Source organism: Ammospiza nelsoni, chromosome 1 (genome assembly GCF_027579445.1).
Source record: "Ammospiza nelsoni isolate bAmmNel1 chromosome 1, bAmmNel1.pri, whole genome shotgun sequence".
In the NCBI taxonomy this organism is placed as follows: domain Eukaryota; kingdom Metazoa; phylum Chordata; class Aves; order Passeriformes; family Passerellidae; genus Ammospiza; species Ammospiza nelsoni.
Window position 1 is genome coordinate 122,303,958 of NC_080633.1, and position 16,324 is coordinate 122,320,281.

The following is a 16,324-nucleotide window of genomic DNA, read 5'->3' on the forward strand; positions in this document are numbered from 1 at the left end:
CATTACAAAGTTAGAATTGCTGCAAATCTTACTGTCTACTGTGTTGCACCTTCATATAGCAATAAAATTTAGTCCAGATATTTTTGTCAGTTTATGTACCTGACAAATTTGTGCTTCATTACCGCCAGAATTTATAATTGTCATCAGACTCAAAAAATTTCACTAAGAGGTGCGGTCCTAATTTTGGCAGGACTGTAAAACAATGTGAAGCCAAACAACTTTAACCAACTTCATCTAATACTGATATGATTTGTCATACTCAAAGACATTATTTTACTATTTCTTCATTGCTGTCCTTTGAGAAAGTCAACAGTGCTTGTTGCTGTAACATGCACAATATACAGCAGACTTTTGCACGGTAAACCTCTTGGAAATGGGTGAAACTGAGGACTTCAGTTACATTTGATGTTGGTGAAAAATGCAACAATTCTGTATTTTCAGCTAATATAATACCTGCTGCTTACTCAATTACACTCCACCTGTTTTGAGGCTGTCTTTTGTTATGGTCCCTAGAAGTAGCAGGAGTCTTGTTGCTCTAAGAGCTGTCACTTAAAAAATTGAGCAAACTGAGAACGAAGCTTGTGTGTGCTGGCAAGAGACAGTACTAACAGCAGATTGGAAGCATTGGTAATCCTCTAAAAATAAACATCATTTGAGTGACAATGCTGCCAGTTGCCCTTGCTTTTACTGTTTCCATTCATGAGATTCTATACTTAGAAGCATACGTGGGCAATGCTTTATTACCATTCCTATTACCACAATAAGCCCTTTGTGTCGTGTACTGAGTCATGTTTGCAGTACTGGTAACTTCTGAACCTTTCTTTTTCTGGGGCTGAGAGAGGGGGAACCCTTTTTTCTGTATGAATGCTGGCTACAGCCAACTTCTCTTTTCTGCTCTTGCAGTCTGGCTTCATGTAAGTCTAAGGCAGTTCTTGGTCCAAGAGAATAATAAATTAAGAGATTACTGGTTTAATACAGGTTTAATTTACTGTATAAATCCTTAATTTTTTTACTTCTCCAAAATGGTAGAAATACAGGTCCTTTTCAACTTGTTGCAGAATTGTTCCACTGTCCTGCAATAAAAGGTTATTTTAGCAGTGTAACTTAATAGGGATGGATGGGAAGCAAACAAACTATGCAGAATGGGAAGCATCTTTCTACTGGTTGAATTCTTTGGACTATTGTGTCCTTTGACCTCCATATCTGTATAAGGTAAATTTAATGTCAGTACAAGAATGTGTTTAGAAAAAAAAAAAAAAAAATAAAGTGAACAAAAAAAATAAAGACTTAGATTAAAAAATTGAAATTTGAAAGGAACATTTGGTAAGAATTTTAAAGTTCCAGACAAAAACCAGCAAGTTCTCTCTTCCTTTATCCACATAATTTTTAATGCATTATCTTTGCTTTTAAAAAGCCCATAAGAATGAAAATGTAAATGTTGATGGAATCTTGCTCTCTTAAATGAAAAGCTGCAATTAATAAAGTGTTTGATACGATATAAAGCTATGTAAAACATATAAAGATTGATATACACTAAAATAAACTCAAATAAATGCAAGGCCTAAGCAAGATTAGTACCCACCTTTGTATGTACCTACACATAAAACTATTGTTGAGACCAAATTACAAGAAATAAACTCTATGACAGAGAGAAACAGTATTCTGGTGCAGACCATGCAGGAAGATTCCTTTCCAGAGGCCAAATTCTGCCATAATACTTTGCAAATATAAGAACGGAAGAATTAAGCAAATGCTTTACCATGTGACAAACTCTCAATATTGACAGGATCCATTTCTCAAAATCAAGCTCTGGTGCATTAATAGCTGCCTTGAAATACACAAAAAAAATCTCACCACAAAACAGTATGGAATCTTATGCAGAGATCACCACAAATTTTCCAATCAGATCTTTGGTTTACTACTAAGAAAATCCTGAGACATTAAACTTGGTGTGCAGGGATGCTCCAGACTGAGCTGGCTGGCACAAGACAATTCTTGTTATACTTACCCAGGTATATCCAATACTGAATAAAAAGTTCAGATGGATTTACGTTTTAGAAATCATTCAAAAACACCTAAGCCTTAATATATTGCATGCTACAGTACTAATGTAAGGAAACTTGCCTTCTGGATATTTATACCAATATCCAAATGGTAAGCCTTTATAATGTTGACTTCCAAAAAGTGTTGCACAAAAATGAGTTTAAAAACTCTACAAGGTAGCTGATGGGAAACATAAAGAAGTAGATGATTTATTTAATTGAGTGTAACAACAATCCAGAGAAGCTTCTGGGGAAAAGAATGACAGACTTTTCTGTACAGCATTCCCCAACAGTAGCCAAGATACCAGGAAGACATGAGTAGTGCCTAGGTATTATTTAGTCTATTCTTACAGACTAAAGAAACTAAGCTAACAGAAGAAATTTTCATAATTACAAACCACATAACAAACTACTGTATTCAGTCTATTTTCCACCTGCAAGACTTCAAAAGCTCTTGTCAGGCACAGTATGAAATCTGCTTTGCTGTTTATTAAGGTTTCTGGTAAAACTATTGCAATGGAAAAAAGAAACCTATTACCTCAATTCATAGAGAGAGCTACCCATTCTCTTTTCCTTAATATAGCACATCTCAACAAACTGCTACTGATTGTCATACAGGACACCTTGATCCTTCAGCTGCATCATGACCATGGTTGCGTTGCATTTGCCCTTTTGCAGCTTTGGAGAACTTTGTGTCCTAAGAATTATAGATTGGTGCAATTACTGATGTCCTCTTAAAAGCAAGCAAACAACAACAAAAAAAAAAACCAACAACAAACAAAACAAAACACAAAAAACATCACCAAAAAATAAACCCAAACCCAAAATCTCAAAAACACAGAAACCCAAAACACCATGCCACCAGCCACTGATTTTTTAGAGAATCTTCAGGGTGATAACAAACTTAAAATTTCAAGGACTGACTGCTCTCCCTCCTGTCCTACTTAGTGAGCATAGCCTATCTCCATGTGGTATCCTCATTGTTGGTGAACATTTTGAAGGAGAATTTGAAAAATCATTCCCAATACAGGACTGTCTGTGTTATTATTATTTAAGGAACACTAAGTCACCTTTTACTCCAGCATAACACTTAAAATAGTAGCTACTGCCTGGGGCAGATGACAACACACAGACACCTAAGAGATTAAAAGAGTTAATAGTCCAAAGTGTGATACAGAAGATATCAGTGCAAGATGATGTCCCCAAAGTCTCCCCTCACCTCAAGCCCCACAAATGTAAAACCTTATGCAAATCAAGACTTTAGGCTTGATATACTGTAAGTCATCTGGAGATTTGACAAGTTATCTTTGTCACTTGTTTACTTAAGTTATATATACATCCTATACTGCATCTTCCAAAGTTCTGATCTTCAATGAATTGTCTACACCATGTAAGCAACATGTACTTTTTTCTGTGCATGTAAAACACAGCTAACAATGTTTAGTGCAGACATATGGACAGTTTAGAGAATGAGAGACTCAACAGCTATTCACACTTCTTCACCAGAGTAGCAGCTGTCACATACTCTTCACTGACCCAGCACAAATAAATACAGATAAAAACCACCAGGTTTCATCCATTCCTTGAACAAGACCTTCAGAGAAAGGGATGAAGTGGCAACCAGTGTGGTTTTGTCTTGAAAACCTCCTACCAGAGTGCAAGAGTCCCATTCTTGAAGTATACAATAGACAAAATGATACGTCTGAGACTTGGGACACAAGTGTTTTCTGTGTTAGATGAGTGTAAATACACCTGGCTTTTTATCTAATCTCAAGAACATTTTATTTGTAACATTATTGCCTTTTTTCTGGAAAATAACTGGCATTTTCTAAACAGTTTCACCACATCCGTAACTATACTTGTTATGGATACAACTATATTTGATAATATATACAACTATATTTGATTAAGGTTTGACAACAGTGATCTGATAAAAAGTTAACTAAAAATATCCTCACAGAATAACTACAGAATTGCTACATTTAAAAAACCCAAAACCAAACAAAATAAACAAAACAACAACAAACCATCCACCAAAACACAAAAGGCCACCCTGTTCCTGAGCACTAAGACTCAAGGCATCTAAATGGAGAGGTAACAGATGGTTTGAATGTTTTGGAACAACTTCAGATTTTTTTACTGGAGAACAGAATTGAAAAATATAGGAGAGTCCTCTCCTTAGACTGTTATAGGCAGTTCAGAGCTCCAGTTCTCAGGCTTCTCATAGCACATTACTCAGCTTCTGCAGAACACAAGGTTGCCAATATTTTACATAATATTTTATTATGCATAAAATTCTAAAGATACAAATCCTGTTTTAGCCCCCACCTTCCAAACCCCAGCTACACAAAGCTTTCAGATTTTTGCACTAGCTCTGAAACTATTGCTTATGCAGCAAGCTGATCTAATTTGGTAATTGAGAAGATAGATTGTCACTTTTTCAAGTCTGTTTCCTACTGGTTTACCATGTTAAATCTCAGTGCAGACTCGAGAAGAAAGTTAGATGCAAGGTAGGAATGTAAACCATTAGACTGGAAAGGAAGGAGTACAAATTCCTCTTTCTCTGGTAATAGCAGAAACCATGCTTGATTTTATCTTTAAGGATTAAATGCCCTGGAGAACTGCATTAGCAGCATCCAGACAGTACTGTAGTCCTGGGAAGAGAAAGGGCCCAGAATGTTCATCTGAACAGACTTCACCATGACCTACTTGGCACAAAGCACTTCAAAGGGCTTGAAGAAAACAGGTTCCCCAACTGCCGAAGTCAGGACAAAAGTTTAAAGGTCTTACCATGGAGATTTTAAATAACAAAAAACAGGCCAGCATGAGGGAAGAACTGTGGTCAGTGTTACAGGAATTCAGATTGTAACATCTTTCTTTGAGGCCAACATTATGGTTTTCAACTCTTCACTGGACTCCTATTCAGAAGAGTCTCTTGTAAGCCGCTCCTTCACCAGCAGAGGTCAAGAGAAAAATGTCACTTCAAAAGACAAAGTTACACTGCATACAGCATGTATGCAAAGTAGAGGGAATTAAATACAATCTAACCTACTACCACTGACTCACATATTAAAGCTCCTATGAAGTATTCTATTAGACAATGGGCACAGGCTTTTAAATCCAATCTCTAGACTTATATACACTGCACGGTCAATTGATTTTGCATTTAATTTTTTGTTTTTAAATACAAAATAATTATCTGAATGAAACCTATGTGGTTTTGCCTACATACTTCAGGACAGAAATTACTTTCAAACTTCAATGTTACTGAAATACTCTTACTTTGTAATTTGTTTTTAAAATCACTTTAAGTAGCTGCAGAGAAAATTTACTACATTGAATTAGCTGGTCAAAATTTCTTTAACATTATTTTTAAAAGTACATAAAATTAGCAAGAAAAAGAAATGAAGAGTGAATAGATTTTCCTGCACTGCACTGTAAAAGGAAATAAAACAGAGACTAAGTACGTTCAAATCTGTATTTCAGAATTACATTTTCTAGTAAAAAGTGGCTCATGATATTTCTACTCTTCCAAGTTTATAAAGGTACTTTAAAGCCGGAGGTTTGGAAATTTATTATTAGTCTTAAAAAGAACAGCCAACAAGTCCCTGGCACACGAACCAAATGCAAAGTCTCTTCCCATGCTGCTGTGTGACTGCAGCTGAAGATGGAATATCACTAAGACAGCTTAATTCCCCTTATTCAGTTCAACACCCAACTATTCAGGTACCACTGTGTAAATCCAAACTGGACTGGGTGATATGGATTAAAAGTAACTAGTTTTAAAAGAAAATTAATTCAAACTTGTTCTTTAGAATGATCAGGATTTGTGAGCATACAAACACAACATAATGCTCAATTACTCTATCAGAGGAGGCAAAAACCATATTGACTTCCTCCAAACCTTCAAACTCTATAGCTGCATTTTTGCAAATCTTTCCATTTAATTAGGGTTTAATTAGGGGGGTTTTCCTCTCTCTCTTTAAAACACCATTAATTACTGACCTAGAAACGGTATGGTCTCCTTAAATCAAGCCTTTCAATACAGTTCACATCTTAGGTTTTTTCAGACTTCAAAAAAAAAGTATTAAATTTAAAAAATCAAACATTCAGAATAATACTAATGATAGAAAACATATAAATTTTAAAAACTTATTTTTTCATAAAAATACATGTTTTAGGTATGCAGTGCCTTGCCTTTTACAAAGCAGAAGACATCATCTTTTGAAAAAAAATCTACAAAATTGAAAGCAGTTATTGGTATGAGGCAGAGATTTGATTAAACAGTTCTGATAGATGCTGACAAAATAATAGAAACTCTCTTCCCACCACTGCAGGCAAACAATAATCCAGCATCTGAAACTTCTCATCAAGTATTTTAAGTGCTTGTCAAATGGCAAAAGAAAACCAAAACAAAAAAAAACAAAAAACAAAAGAAAACAAAAACAAACAAACAAAAAAAATAACTATATGCTCATCTGAGAGAAATGAAAGCATTTCAAATGAAAGCATCTAAGTTTTTTGTTTTTTTTTAATTAACTATTTCTTCCAGCTGAACAACAGATACCCTCTGGAGGATGAGGAAACACCTTGCTGTTATACAAATTCCTCCTCTGAGATGCATCACAATATTTCAGAATCACTGGCAGCTTTGTCTTAAGAGTGGCTGAATGTTAGGAACTGTGCTTCTGCACTGCACCATGAAAAGGTCCACACGTATTTCCATTCAAGGGTAGTAATCTATTTTAAAACAAGAATTTATTGTGTTATAGTATAAAGACACTAAACACAAAACAAAGTGTTTAACAACATGAATATCGACACAAAATAAAAGCAAGATAGTTTCAAGCTAATTCTGTAACTATTCCATGTGAGAAATTCCAAGTGAAAGAAAGTTACATACACAGGGTCACCCTTAGGAAAGGATGGCACCACCTCCATCTAATTCAAGCCCTTTTTCAGGACATCATATCATTGTCAGAATAGTTGCATTATCTTGAGTGCTTGAGTGGTATTTAAGCTTTGTCTTGGCCCTCTCTATATAGGTGAGCCTACCCACAGATCTACAAGAGAACCAATGAGGCATTTCTACTGTAAACTATAAGACCTGAGGTACATTCTCTTCTAATCTACCTTGCATTTTCTGATCTAAATAAAGATATATTATAGGGGGTGGGGGTTTATTAAAGAGCAGCATAAATTTGGTTATTTAACTTCACTATAGTCCATGTGACAGCACAGGTCAATAAAATGCATAATGCTTTGTACTACAACACCCATCTTGAACAAAATACATATGGTATGTCATGAAGCTTCTCTGAAACCACGTATTGTTGTTTCCCAAGCCACTATATGAAAAGGAACTGAATTTGAGATGTACTTAAGCCATTTCTTCAGACATTACCTGGTCACATTAAGGTCCCTTTCCTGTGGACTATTTTGATAGGATCTACTATATGAACCACTCATACATTAATTTCTGAACTGTTTCAATTCATACAGAGCAGTGAACAAGACTATACAGATTAAGTATCGGATTACTGCTCGTTCATATGAACCATTTCCAAAACTAGCCAGTTTGATGATCTCACAACAATAAAATTTTGCTAAACAGAAAGTTTAGAGCATAAGTATTTCTTTTGTTTAAAACTACCTTTTTTTTGGCTCTTAAAAAGAAAATTAATTCCCCGTTTCCAAGACTCATTGTGAAAATATATACACACATCAAATTTATATCCAAAGCTAGATTTTTACCATTGAGTTTTAAAGGCCAAGAGATATTTTCAGTACAGTAGGAAAAGAAAAGCAGTTCCTGAAGTATATTGTAGCCTCACTTTACTGCCAGTATCTACAGTTCTGATGCTGTACAAAATACTTCTCTGAAGCAAATCCATCTAAACTCTATCCACCCTGAGTTAAGCATCTATACTTTTTTAAAAGTGTTTTAAACAATAGGTAACAGAGAAGTATGTACAAGGCTATAAAACATTAGTTATCATACAGCAGATTGAAAAAAAAAAATCAGTCTTTTCATCCAATTTTCTGGTTTTTATTGTAGTTAGTCATTGTGGATTTGGTTTAGGGATTTTTTTTTTGCTTTTGTTTGTTTTTACATCAAGCTATTACTTCATTTAGACATTCATGCATTAATTGCTTGAATTTTTTTTTGAGTGCAACAATAAGGCAACAGTAAAAAAAATTATAGAAATTTTGCATATGTGTAAAGGTATTTAGTTTATAAAAGTGCTTCCTAAAAAGACAACCTAATTGCAGTATCAAAATATTACAGAGTGCTGAGAACAACTGTAATTTCAGTAAATGTTGCTCCAGAGAAAAATGTCTGATTTTAGGCTTTTCCCCCTTTTTTTGGTGAAGAAAAGCCTGGAAAAATTGGCATGGCTAGGTGGGACAAACAAGTTAAGAAAATATACTTTAGTCTAAACTTAAATAAGAAGGTCCACACTTTTTTGTGAAAACTTTAAGCCTCTGTCAAAAATGTATTTTTTTCTTTTTATAGTACAGGATTAAAAGACAAGATGATGCTTACAAGATAAAGAAATAATTTACATGAAAATATCTTCTGACAAAGCTTTTCAATCAAAATATTGTTTTGTAACATTCAAACATGACATACAACACAAAAGAAACAGTGAATGCAAACAAAAAATGTTATATGGATTGCTTTCGAACACATAAATAAATGAAATATTGGTGTAGGCAGTAGGGCTCATGCTGATGGCTAGCAGGAAATAACAGTGTGCAATCTATTTGGAAAAAGCTCTAAAGTACAAATTACAAGCCCAATTACGGACTGCAGCAAGTTCAGTTATATCACTGCCATCCTCTATCTCCAAAATAAATTCTTGTTTAAATCACTCATACCCTAAATTACTCATACCTTTGCTTCAGAGATATGAATAACTATATACAAAAAGTAGTTTTATTTCACCATAGGGATAACATTGTACCTCTCTGCCAATGTCACTTGAAAAATCGCCCATGTCAAAACAATTTGACAGCAGATAAACAATTTAATAAATACGTAATGATCTTATTACAGTCCTTCAGGTAGGCATGTTAACTCATGCTGCTAGTTTTGTGGTCACAGTGCATAGAATCCAAATATAAAAGAATGGGCTGGATTTCAGGTAATTGTCAATCCCTTGCTTATATTCCAAATATATCCAGAACTTTCATAAGCTCAGTAACGTGTCAATCTTTTTTGTGGCAGGAGCAAAACCTTTCCCTGGTACAATGTCCATTGCCGGCAATGGATGCACCAAAACCGCCAAGAAGCTCAGTGTTATTGCACAATATATGAAGACCTGGAATTCTTCCAAAAGCTTAAAATAAAAATAATGGAATTATTCTGACATTTCTGGACACCTGCATTAATACTGTATGACTAATAAAAGCATGTCAGTTGCATGGACTGAACCAGCGATCAACATGCGCCCAGAATGCACACTAGTAAAAATGCAGTCAAAGGAAGTAGTCTTCATTGCCTATAGGTCACTTCCAGTCAAAGGTTAAAGTTCAAAGACTGAATGATCAAAGTGCTCATTTTCTCAGTAGGACTATCTTCTGCTACGAGGATCACAAAATGGTGGCATCAACATGTGTCATCTTTAAAATAAAAGAAGAGCATTTATGGAAAACATATAAACATTCTAATTCCAAATTAGCAAGGTGCTATAGGCAGAAACAATTCCTAGCACATACAGTAACATGCAGAGGAAATACCCTGATTGAATAATTCTGTGATTTTGTTCAATAACGACTCGGGGAGAAAAGAGAGTATCAAAAATTAAACTTCCAAAATACATATACACCCCCAAAGACATCAGTATTAGCAAATACTCCATAAAAATGACAGTCATTTCCATATTTGATGTTTAGAAAACCACTTGCTAGGAAAATGGAAAATCAAATGCTTAACATTTTGCACCCTTGAAGTACAGCAGATCCACAACAGTTATCTAATTAAGACATCCTTTTAGAAGGAATATATAGGGATAAGACTCAGCAGAGTGGGCTGCTTTGATGCATTCTCAATCCTTTATATGTGTGTGTGTGTGTATATATATATGTATGTAGGTATATTAGTTTGTTTATCAAGATTCAAAACAATAGCTGACAGATTTATGCAAAAAGAATAGGTTACTATTATATGCCTAAAATCTTAAACCTGGAAGTAAATTACATACACTAAATTTTAGATACTGTAATCAGACATACTATAAAAATGCACATTCTACACCTATCTTTTCTGCATTATGCTCCATATTAATGATCTCCCATTTAAACATTCTCCTTCACACATCAACCTGCAGTATATTTGCACCTGCTAGCAGTAAATATTGAGTTGTTAACAGAAAGCAAGGTTACTGTCTGCTTATTTTTAAAGGACTTACTTGCAACCTCCCACACCTAAAAAATGTAGCCTCATAAACATTCTACATTCTCGTGGGAAAATATTATATCAAAGCTATTACTTGTAAAAAAACTCTTTAAATTTTTCAGTAGGCTACTGGACATGTAAAAAAATGGACAAGGATGCAAAAGAGAGAGAGAAGGGACATTTAAATGGTATACTAAAATTTTAGACCAAATATCAGAGAAAAAACTTTCTACTTAAGAAAAAACCAAAACCAAACCAACCTCAAAACCCAAAAGTAGTAAGGAGGTGCTGGTTGAAAACAAACACCATTACCTTTCCCTTCTTCCACACCACACCCCTTCCCCCAAGAAAAAAAAATTCTACCTCCTGAGAACAACAAAGGAAGTCAACAGCTTAATGAAACAGATTTCAGTCTGGATGCCCAAGTAAACCGTATCTGGAAGATCCTCCTCTGTCTTTAAGACAACATGAGCAACTCTCAGATGGAAATTCAGCAGGAAATTCAATGCACAGTTGAAACAGACATTGGGTAGGGTAGACAATCTAGAAATATTTTCAGTTCTCAAAGATCAGGAGCTTTAAAACAGGGCTTGTGAGGACATCATTTTGTAGCAAATAAAAGTCCATAACTCTGCTCGAGGAATAAGTTGTTGGGGGGGGGTGATATGACAGATTAAAAACTCGGTATTAAGATGAATGCAGACACATATTTACATGTCAGAATATGCCTCTAAGTGCCACTTTATCACTCTGTGCTCATCTGGGTTTTCTTTACATCAGCTCCCAACCAGGGACTATTTTTATTCCCAGGTAAATAAGTTCCAGGCACATACTGGAAAAAAATTTCCTTCAAATGCATGTATTAATACCTAGGACAGACTTCTTCCTAACTCCTCAAAACACAGAGCTACTATGTCACATAAAGCTAAACCAGTCCAATGGGCAGCAGACAGCAGAAGTGACAGAACCACTCTGCATCTCCCTGCACAGGTTGTGGTATTAGCACTGGCATTTAATTTCTCACAGCAGTTAACCCTGGACAACTGGTTTTCTTTCCTGGGTGGGATTTTTCTTCCCTCACTTATCTAGCCAAATGTGGTTCAACCACAAGATTAGATATATATGACACTTCAGCTGAAGCATGTGCAGAAAATAAACATCTTTTCACACTTCCCATTTGACTGTAACAAACAGTATTTCTTTACACCTGTTTAGAAAACACTGACAATTTAAAGATCATGCCTTGGCAGTCTGGTTCTATGTCTACATAGGAGAAACAAAATTAAATGAGAAAAGAAACAAATGACACACACAAAAATGGAAGGGAAAACACACTAATAATTTATGAATTTTTTCTCTTGTGGACATCAGGAATATTTTGTTTTTTCATGTAAGAATTCAAGGTGGTGGGGAGCCCAATGAATTTTTAATGAAGACAGTATGAGTTATTTAAATGAACTGACTTTCTTTTTCTTGCTCAGGTTGGATTTTAGGTTGCTCTGAATTTGAGGACGGGTAAGGTTTACTGACTTCCAGAAAAAAAACACTGCATAGCTACTTCATAGTAACTAAAATACCCATTCAATGAACTGTAAGCTGTGGTTTTGAGCCATAATACAGCAACCTTCAAAATCAGTAACTCAGATTTCTTTTCATACTAAGTTTCTGTTTTGCTTGTTTAACACAAATTGAATTTCATTAAGAAATAAAAGTAATATCTGCAGACTGTTCTGCTTTTAAAGATTTCTTCTCTACATCAAAATGAGACTGGGACAAATTAAAAGCAAACAGAACATTTTAATCACAAGATAAAGCCAATAAATGGAACTTTACCTGTTTGTCTTTAAAAATAAATAGCAAGTGAAAATAGCAAGTTAACAAAAACTCCCAAAACTGCCATTTAAGAGAAACAAAAACTAGAAACGGAGAAGCACCAAACACATTACGAGAGGATGAAAACAGAGAGAGAAAAGAAAGTGACTGTTGAATAATCTGGTGAGGATGAAAAATCTATCCTTGTGTGCAATATGATTATTATTCTTGGAGTCAACTTTAAAAACAACCACATGATGGTCCCAAATTTCTTAAATACACTTTAATCTCATGGCATACAGCAATTCTCACAGTGTACCTGAAACCACTTGTTTTGGGGTTACAATTAATGTATTATGAGAAACAAAGTTTCTTTCTGTTACATAACCGTATGTCAAAATCCCATGGGTCTCAGCAAGTTTTATGAAACTATCAGGTTTTTCTTGTTAGGCCATCCATGGGCTTTTAAGAATCTTAAGAATTTTCAGGGTGAAGACTTTGGAATTTGGCTGTCCAGTTAGGAACTCTCACTGCCTCAAAATACTTGCTCTAGTTTTCACATCAGGGACAGAACCTATGCTGGAGTAAGGAGGCCATGAAAAACAGAGGATGTCTTATGGTGGAACCTTCACTTGACTCTGCAGTGATGGAATCAACTGTTCTGCACTACACTAGCATGGAGTATTACCTTCTCTGACATATCCCTTCCTAAAGTACTCAAAGGACTACCATTTGTACAGAATTTTCCTAGGGAAAGCAAGGAAAGCATCGCTAACAAGAGGAGAGAAACAAAGAATGGCCCATCTCTATCCCCTTCTTCTCTCTTTCCTCACCAACGGAGTGGATAAGACAAGCACATACAGCCAACTGCAGCTCTGGGTGGAGGATGACAAATGCTGAGGCAGAAGAAAGAAACCACAAAGTATAAAGCAAGACACACAACACATGGAAACAAAAGAAAAAAGCACAAAAGCAAAAGCAAAGCAAACCCCAAACCAAAACCAAACAAAGAAAAAAAACCCAACACAACACTAGCACTGCAGATGCTAGAAGTTTTAATATGCTTTTTTCTTCTTGATCTTGTCCATGGAGAATGTCAGTACTATATTATTGAGTATTAGTTTTTAGGAGCCTTTAACATCAGTCAACTGTCCCATACTGGAAATTCTGATTGAAGAAATCTATCAAAACACATAGCTGTTTACAAATACATAGGTATCTTTTCAACAACATAAAAGTTTTTAAAGTGTTAATAAAAATAAGAAAAAATGTTTAGAGCAAAACTAGTTTCACCATGGACTTTCCCCAATCCCAAACTTTGTACTTGTCATACATTGATAAACTTTACAAGAACTTTCACTGAAAATCAATCCTACAATTTAAAACATGTTTAAATTTCCACCAGGAATTAGTCAAATGTGATATAGAAAAAAAAATCACAGCAGAGTATCTCAGAAACAGAATTTAAATAATGTTTTCAGTTGAAAAAACAGAGTTTAAAGCTTTGAACACATTTATCCTACTTTCCTACAATTTAATTGTCTTCAGCCTAAAAAGAAGTTAAAAATTTCTGGTCCTAGTTAGATACTTACCATGATACCACCATTTCGTTTTCTTTGGATTCTTGTTACATGTTCTTACATAAAATGAGTTATCTGGAGGTCGCCTCTGCAACAGAAGAAAAGACCTACAAATAATCAAACAATCCTCACATTGTAATACATACGCTATTTAATAAGATTATGGCAGATTACCATGTGAATGCAGTGAAAATGAGGCAACAGGCAGGACTAGACCTTTTTGGTGAAGAAAAATCTCTCAAAATCCAGGTAACAAATTCTTACTTGAGATACTCCAAGAAAATAAAACAGTAAAAAATATCATACAGTTTGATGATAAATAGGGAGAAAAAAATGAAAAAAACAAACAAACCAACAAACAAACAAAATATACTAATTCACAAGAAACAGCTGTTGTTCAAAAAAGCCCCCAAATTAAATTCCTTTGCAACTTGGAATCTAATTCTGATGCATTACATCCAATTCCCATTCTAAGGCTCAGCTTAGAGTGGATGAAAAAATTAATTTCAGTAAGTGTAGCTGAACATTATTACATATTCTTTGGCTTTCTTCCTAAGTGCCATCATTTACAAAATACATAGGATAGAATACAATGCAAAGCCATTTTGGGGTGGTTTTTTGACTACATATATGACTAGGACTGATTGGAATGCAAAATAAAAAGGCATGCTTGGATAGCACATATGGACAAGCTCTGACCACATCTAACTTCCACAGACAGCCCTCTGCGAAAGAAACGGTCAAGAGTGAAAGGGCAATCGCTTTACTAAAAGGTCTCTAAGGTATCAGTGCCAAAAAAGCAGCTTAGCACCATTTACTTCCCTGAAATGACAATTATCAAGTTCACTGAAATAGTACAGATGCAAAGTTAGAAACATCTGCACTAAAGACGTTTCACTAGTCATTCCACACTCCTTTTTCCACACTCCTTTTAGAGGAAGGATAATTTTACAAAGAATTGTCCTGAAGCATGATTGAACTTCGCAGTCAGTACAACTGGAAGGGTTCCATCCACTGCTCTTTTCCAGTAATGATATATAAGCAGGTTATCATGAAAACAGTGGCAAAGTACTCACTGCACTGTTTATTTTGCAGTTCTAGTTTAGTCAGTAGTAGAAATGTAGATACAGTAGTTTTGCCTATTTCAGAATTTGAGAAATGAAAATTTTACTTTGTAAAGTAGAAAATTACTAACTTTTACTTATTCTACTTCAACAGTGCTAAAAAAGCCCATACCTTTTCTTTGCAGCTGGAAAGCATGCTAATAATGCTAAGACAAACAGATTGCACTGAGAGGGCTGGAGACCAGTCTTCCGTTAGAATGGATAAACAGATATGACCATTGCTATAAACATGAGGATGAACAGGGATATTGTCTCCAGTAAACATGACCTAAAAAAAAGAACAAAAATAACTAATTTATAGTCCCTGTTTTATATAAAACTGTATTGGTTTGGGGAAACAATATCATCTTATTTAAGAAGCAGGTTTGCCATTTTCACTTATACTAAGACACTTCACCACGCTGGGTTAATTCAATTTTGGAAACTATTAAGTGAAATGTAAAATCAATGGAAGTCTAAATAGTTAGTGAAGATGGAGTTAAATGTAAGGTTAAATATAGAGGATTTTCTATTAATATTTATACAGTATAAAAAAATGCAAAGGTAACAATGTAAAGACTGCAAAATCTTGCAGCCTCAGTCTTCCACATCCTAAGGAATACAGCTGTCTAGCCAAAACACTGGATTTAATGACTTTATAAGCCACAATGTTATACTCCAAGAAGCACAACAAGATTCATAAATGAGTATTTCTATAAACTTGGATATAACAGAAATAAAATTCTGGACAACTCATCCAGGTTCCAGCATGAAGAATAAAATTAAAATTCATCAATCTTATTAACTATAAATAAAGGACTTGTGAAACCAAAGTTTACCAAATAGGAAATATTTTTGAAACATTACTTCAAATAAAAAAAAATTTGTTTGACATGGAGAATATGGAAGAAAAGCATTTAGAACCTGAACTCCTCTCTATTAAAAGATACTACTACAGTAAAAAAAAAAGGCTACAAAAGCAATTTTGAGAATTCCTGCTCTTAGATCAAGTTTTTGTCAAAATATATCATTGGTTCAGGATGAACAGAAAGAGAGTAAAAGTGAAATCTTTATATCAGTAGTATACTCCTGAACTCCTTTTCCAACTCCTTTTATGCAATAAAACCATAAATCTCTACCATTCATAACTATAATACCCAGCAGTTTCTCAAGCTATATAGGTATGCATAAAAATAGGTAAACATGTACACACACACCCACCTCCTCACTGATGACAAGCAACACCTTCATCATATAGGAAACTGAAATTAGAGAGCTTAATTCATCTGCAAAATGGCAGACAGGTTTCTAAGGCATAAGAGAAACTGGATGCAGAACGATCTTTCAGAGGTCTTCAAACTGGTATTTCTTAAGCATTGAAGGGCT

At 34.8% G+C, this 16,324-nt stretch overlaps 1 protein-coding gene across 5 annotated transcripts in view; it reads right to left on the minus strand.

Annotated features, from left to right (window-relative positions):
* Nucleotides 1–6,775: 6,775 nt before the first annotated feature.
* UBE2W (ubiquitin conjugating enzyme E2 W) overlaps nt 6,776–16,324 on the minus strand; it is a 32,753-nt gene continuing 23,204 nt past the window's right edge. The window contains exons 4-6 of one of the 5 annotated variants that reach the window (XR_009418321.1): nt 15,072–15,227; nt 13,848–13,942; nt 6,776–9,668 (exon numbers count right to left, since the gene is read on the minus strand). Coding sequence is in view for 4 of the 5 variants with exons in the window: in XM_059470770.1 (XP_059326753.1) it covers nt 13,027–13,151; nt 13,848–13,923; nt 15,072–15,227 (357 nt within the window). In the remaining variant the exon portion in view is untranslated. Of the gene's footprint in view, nt 9,669–9,712; nt 13,152–13,316; nt 13,453–13,847; nt 13,943–15,071; nt 15,228–16,324 lie in introns of those variants that run through there. The other 4 variants (XM_059470796.1, XM_059470770.1, XM_059470779.1 and 1 more) reach the window with 4 other exon arrangements.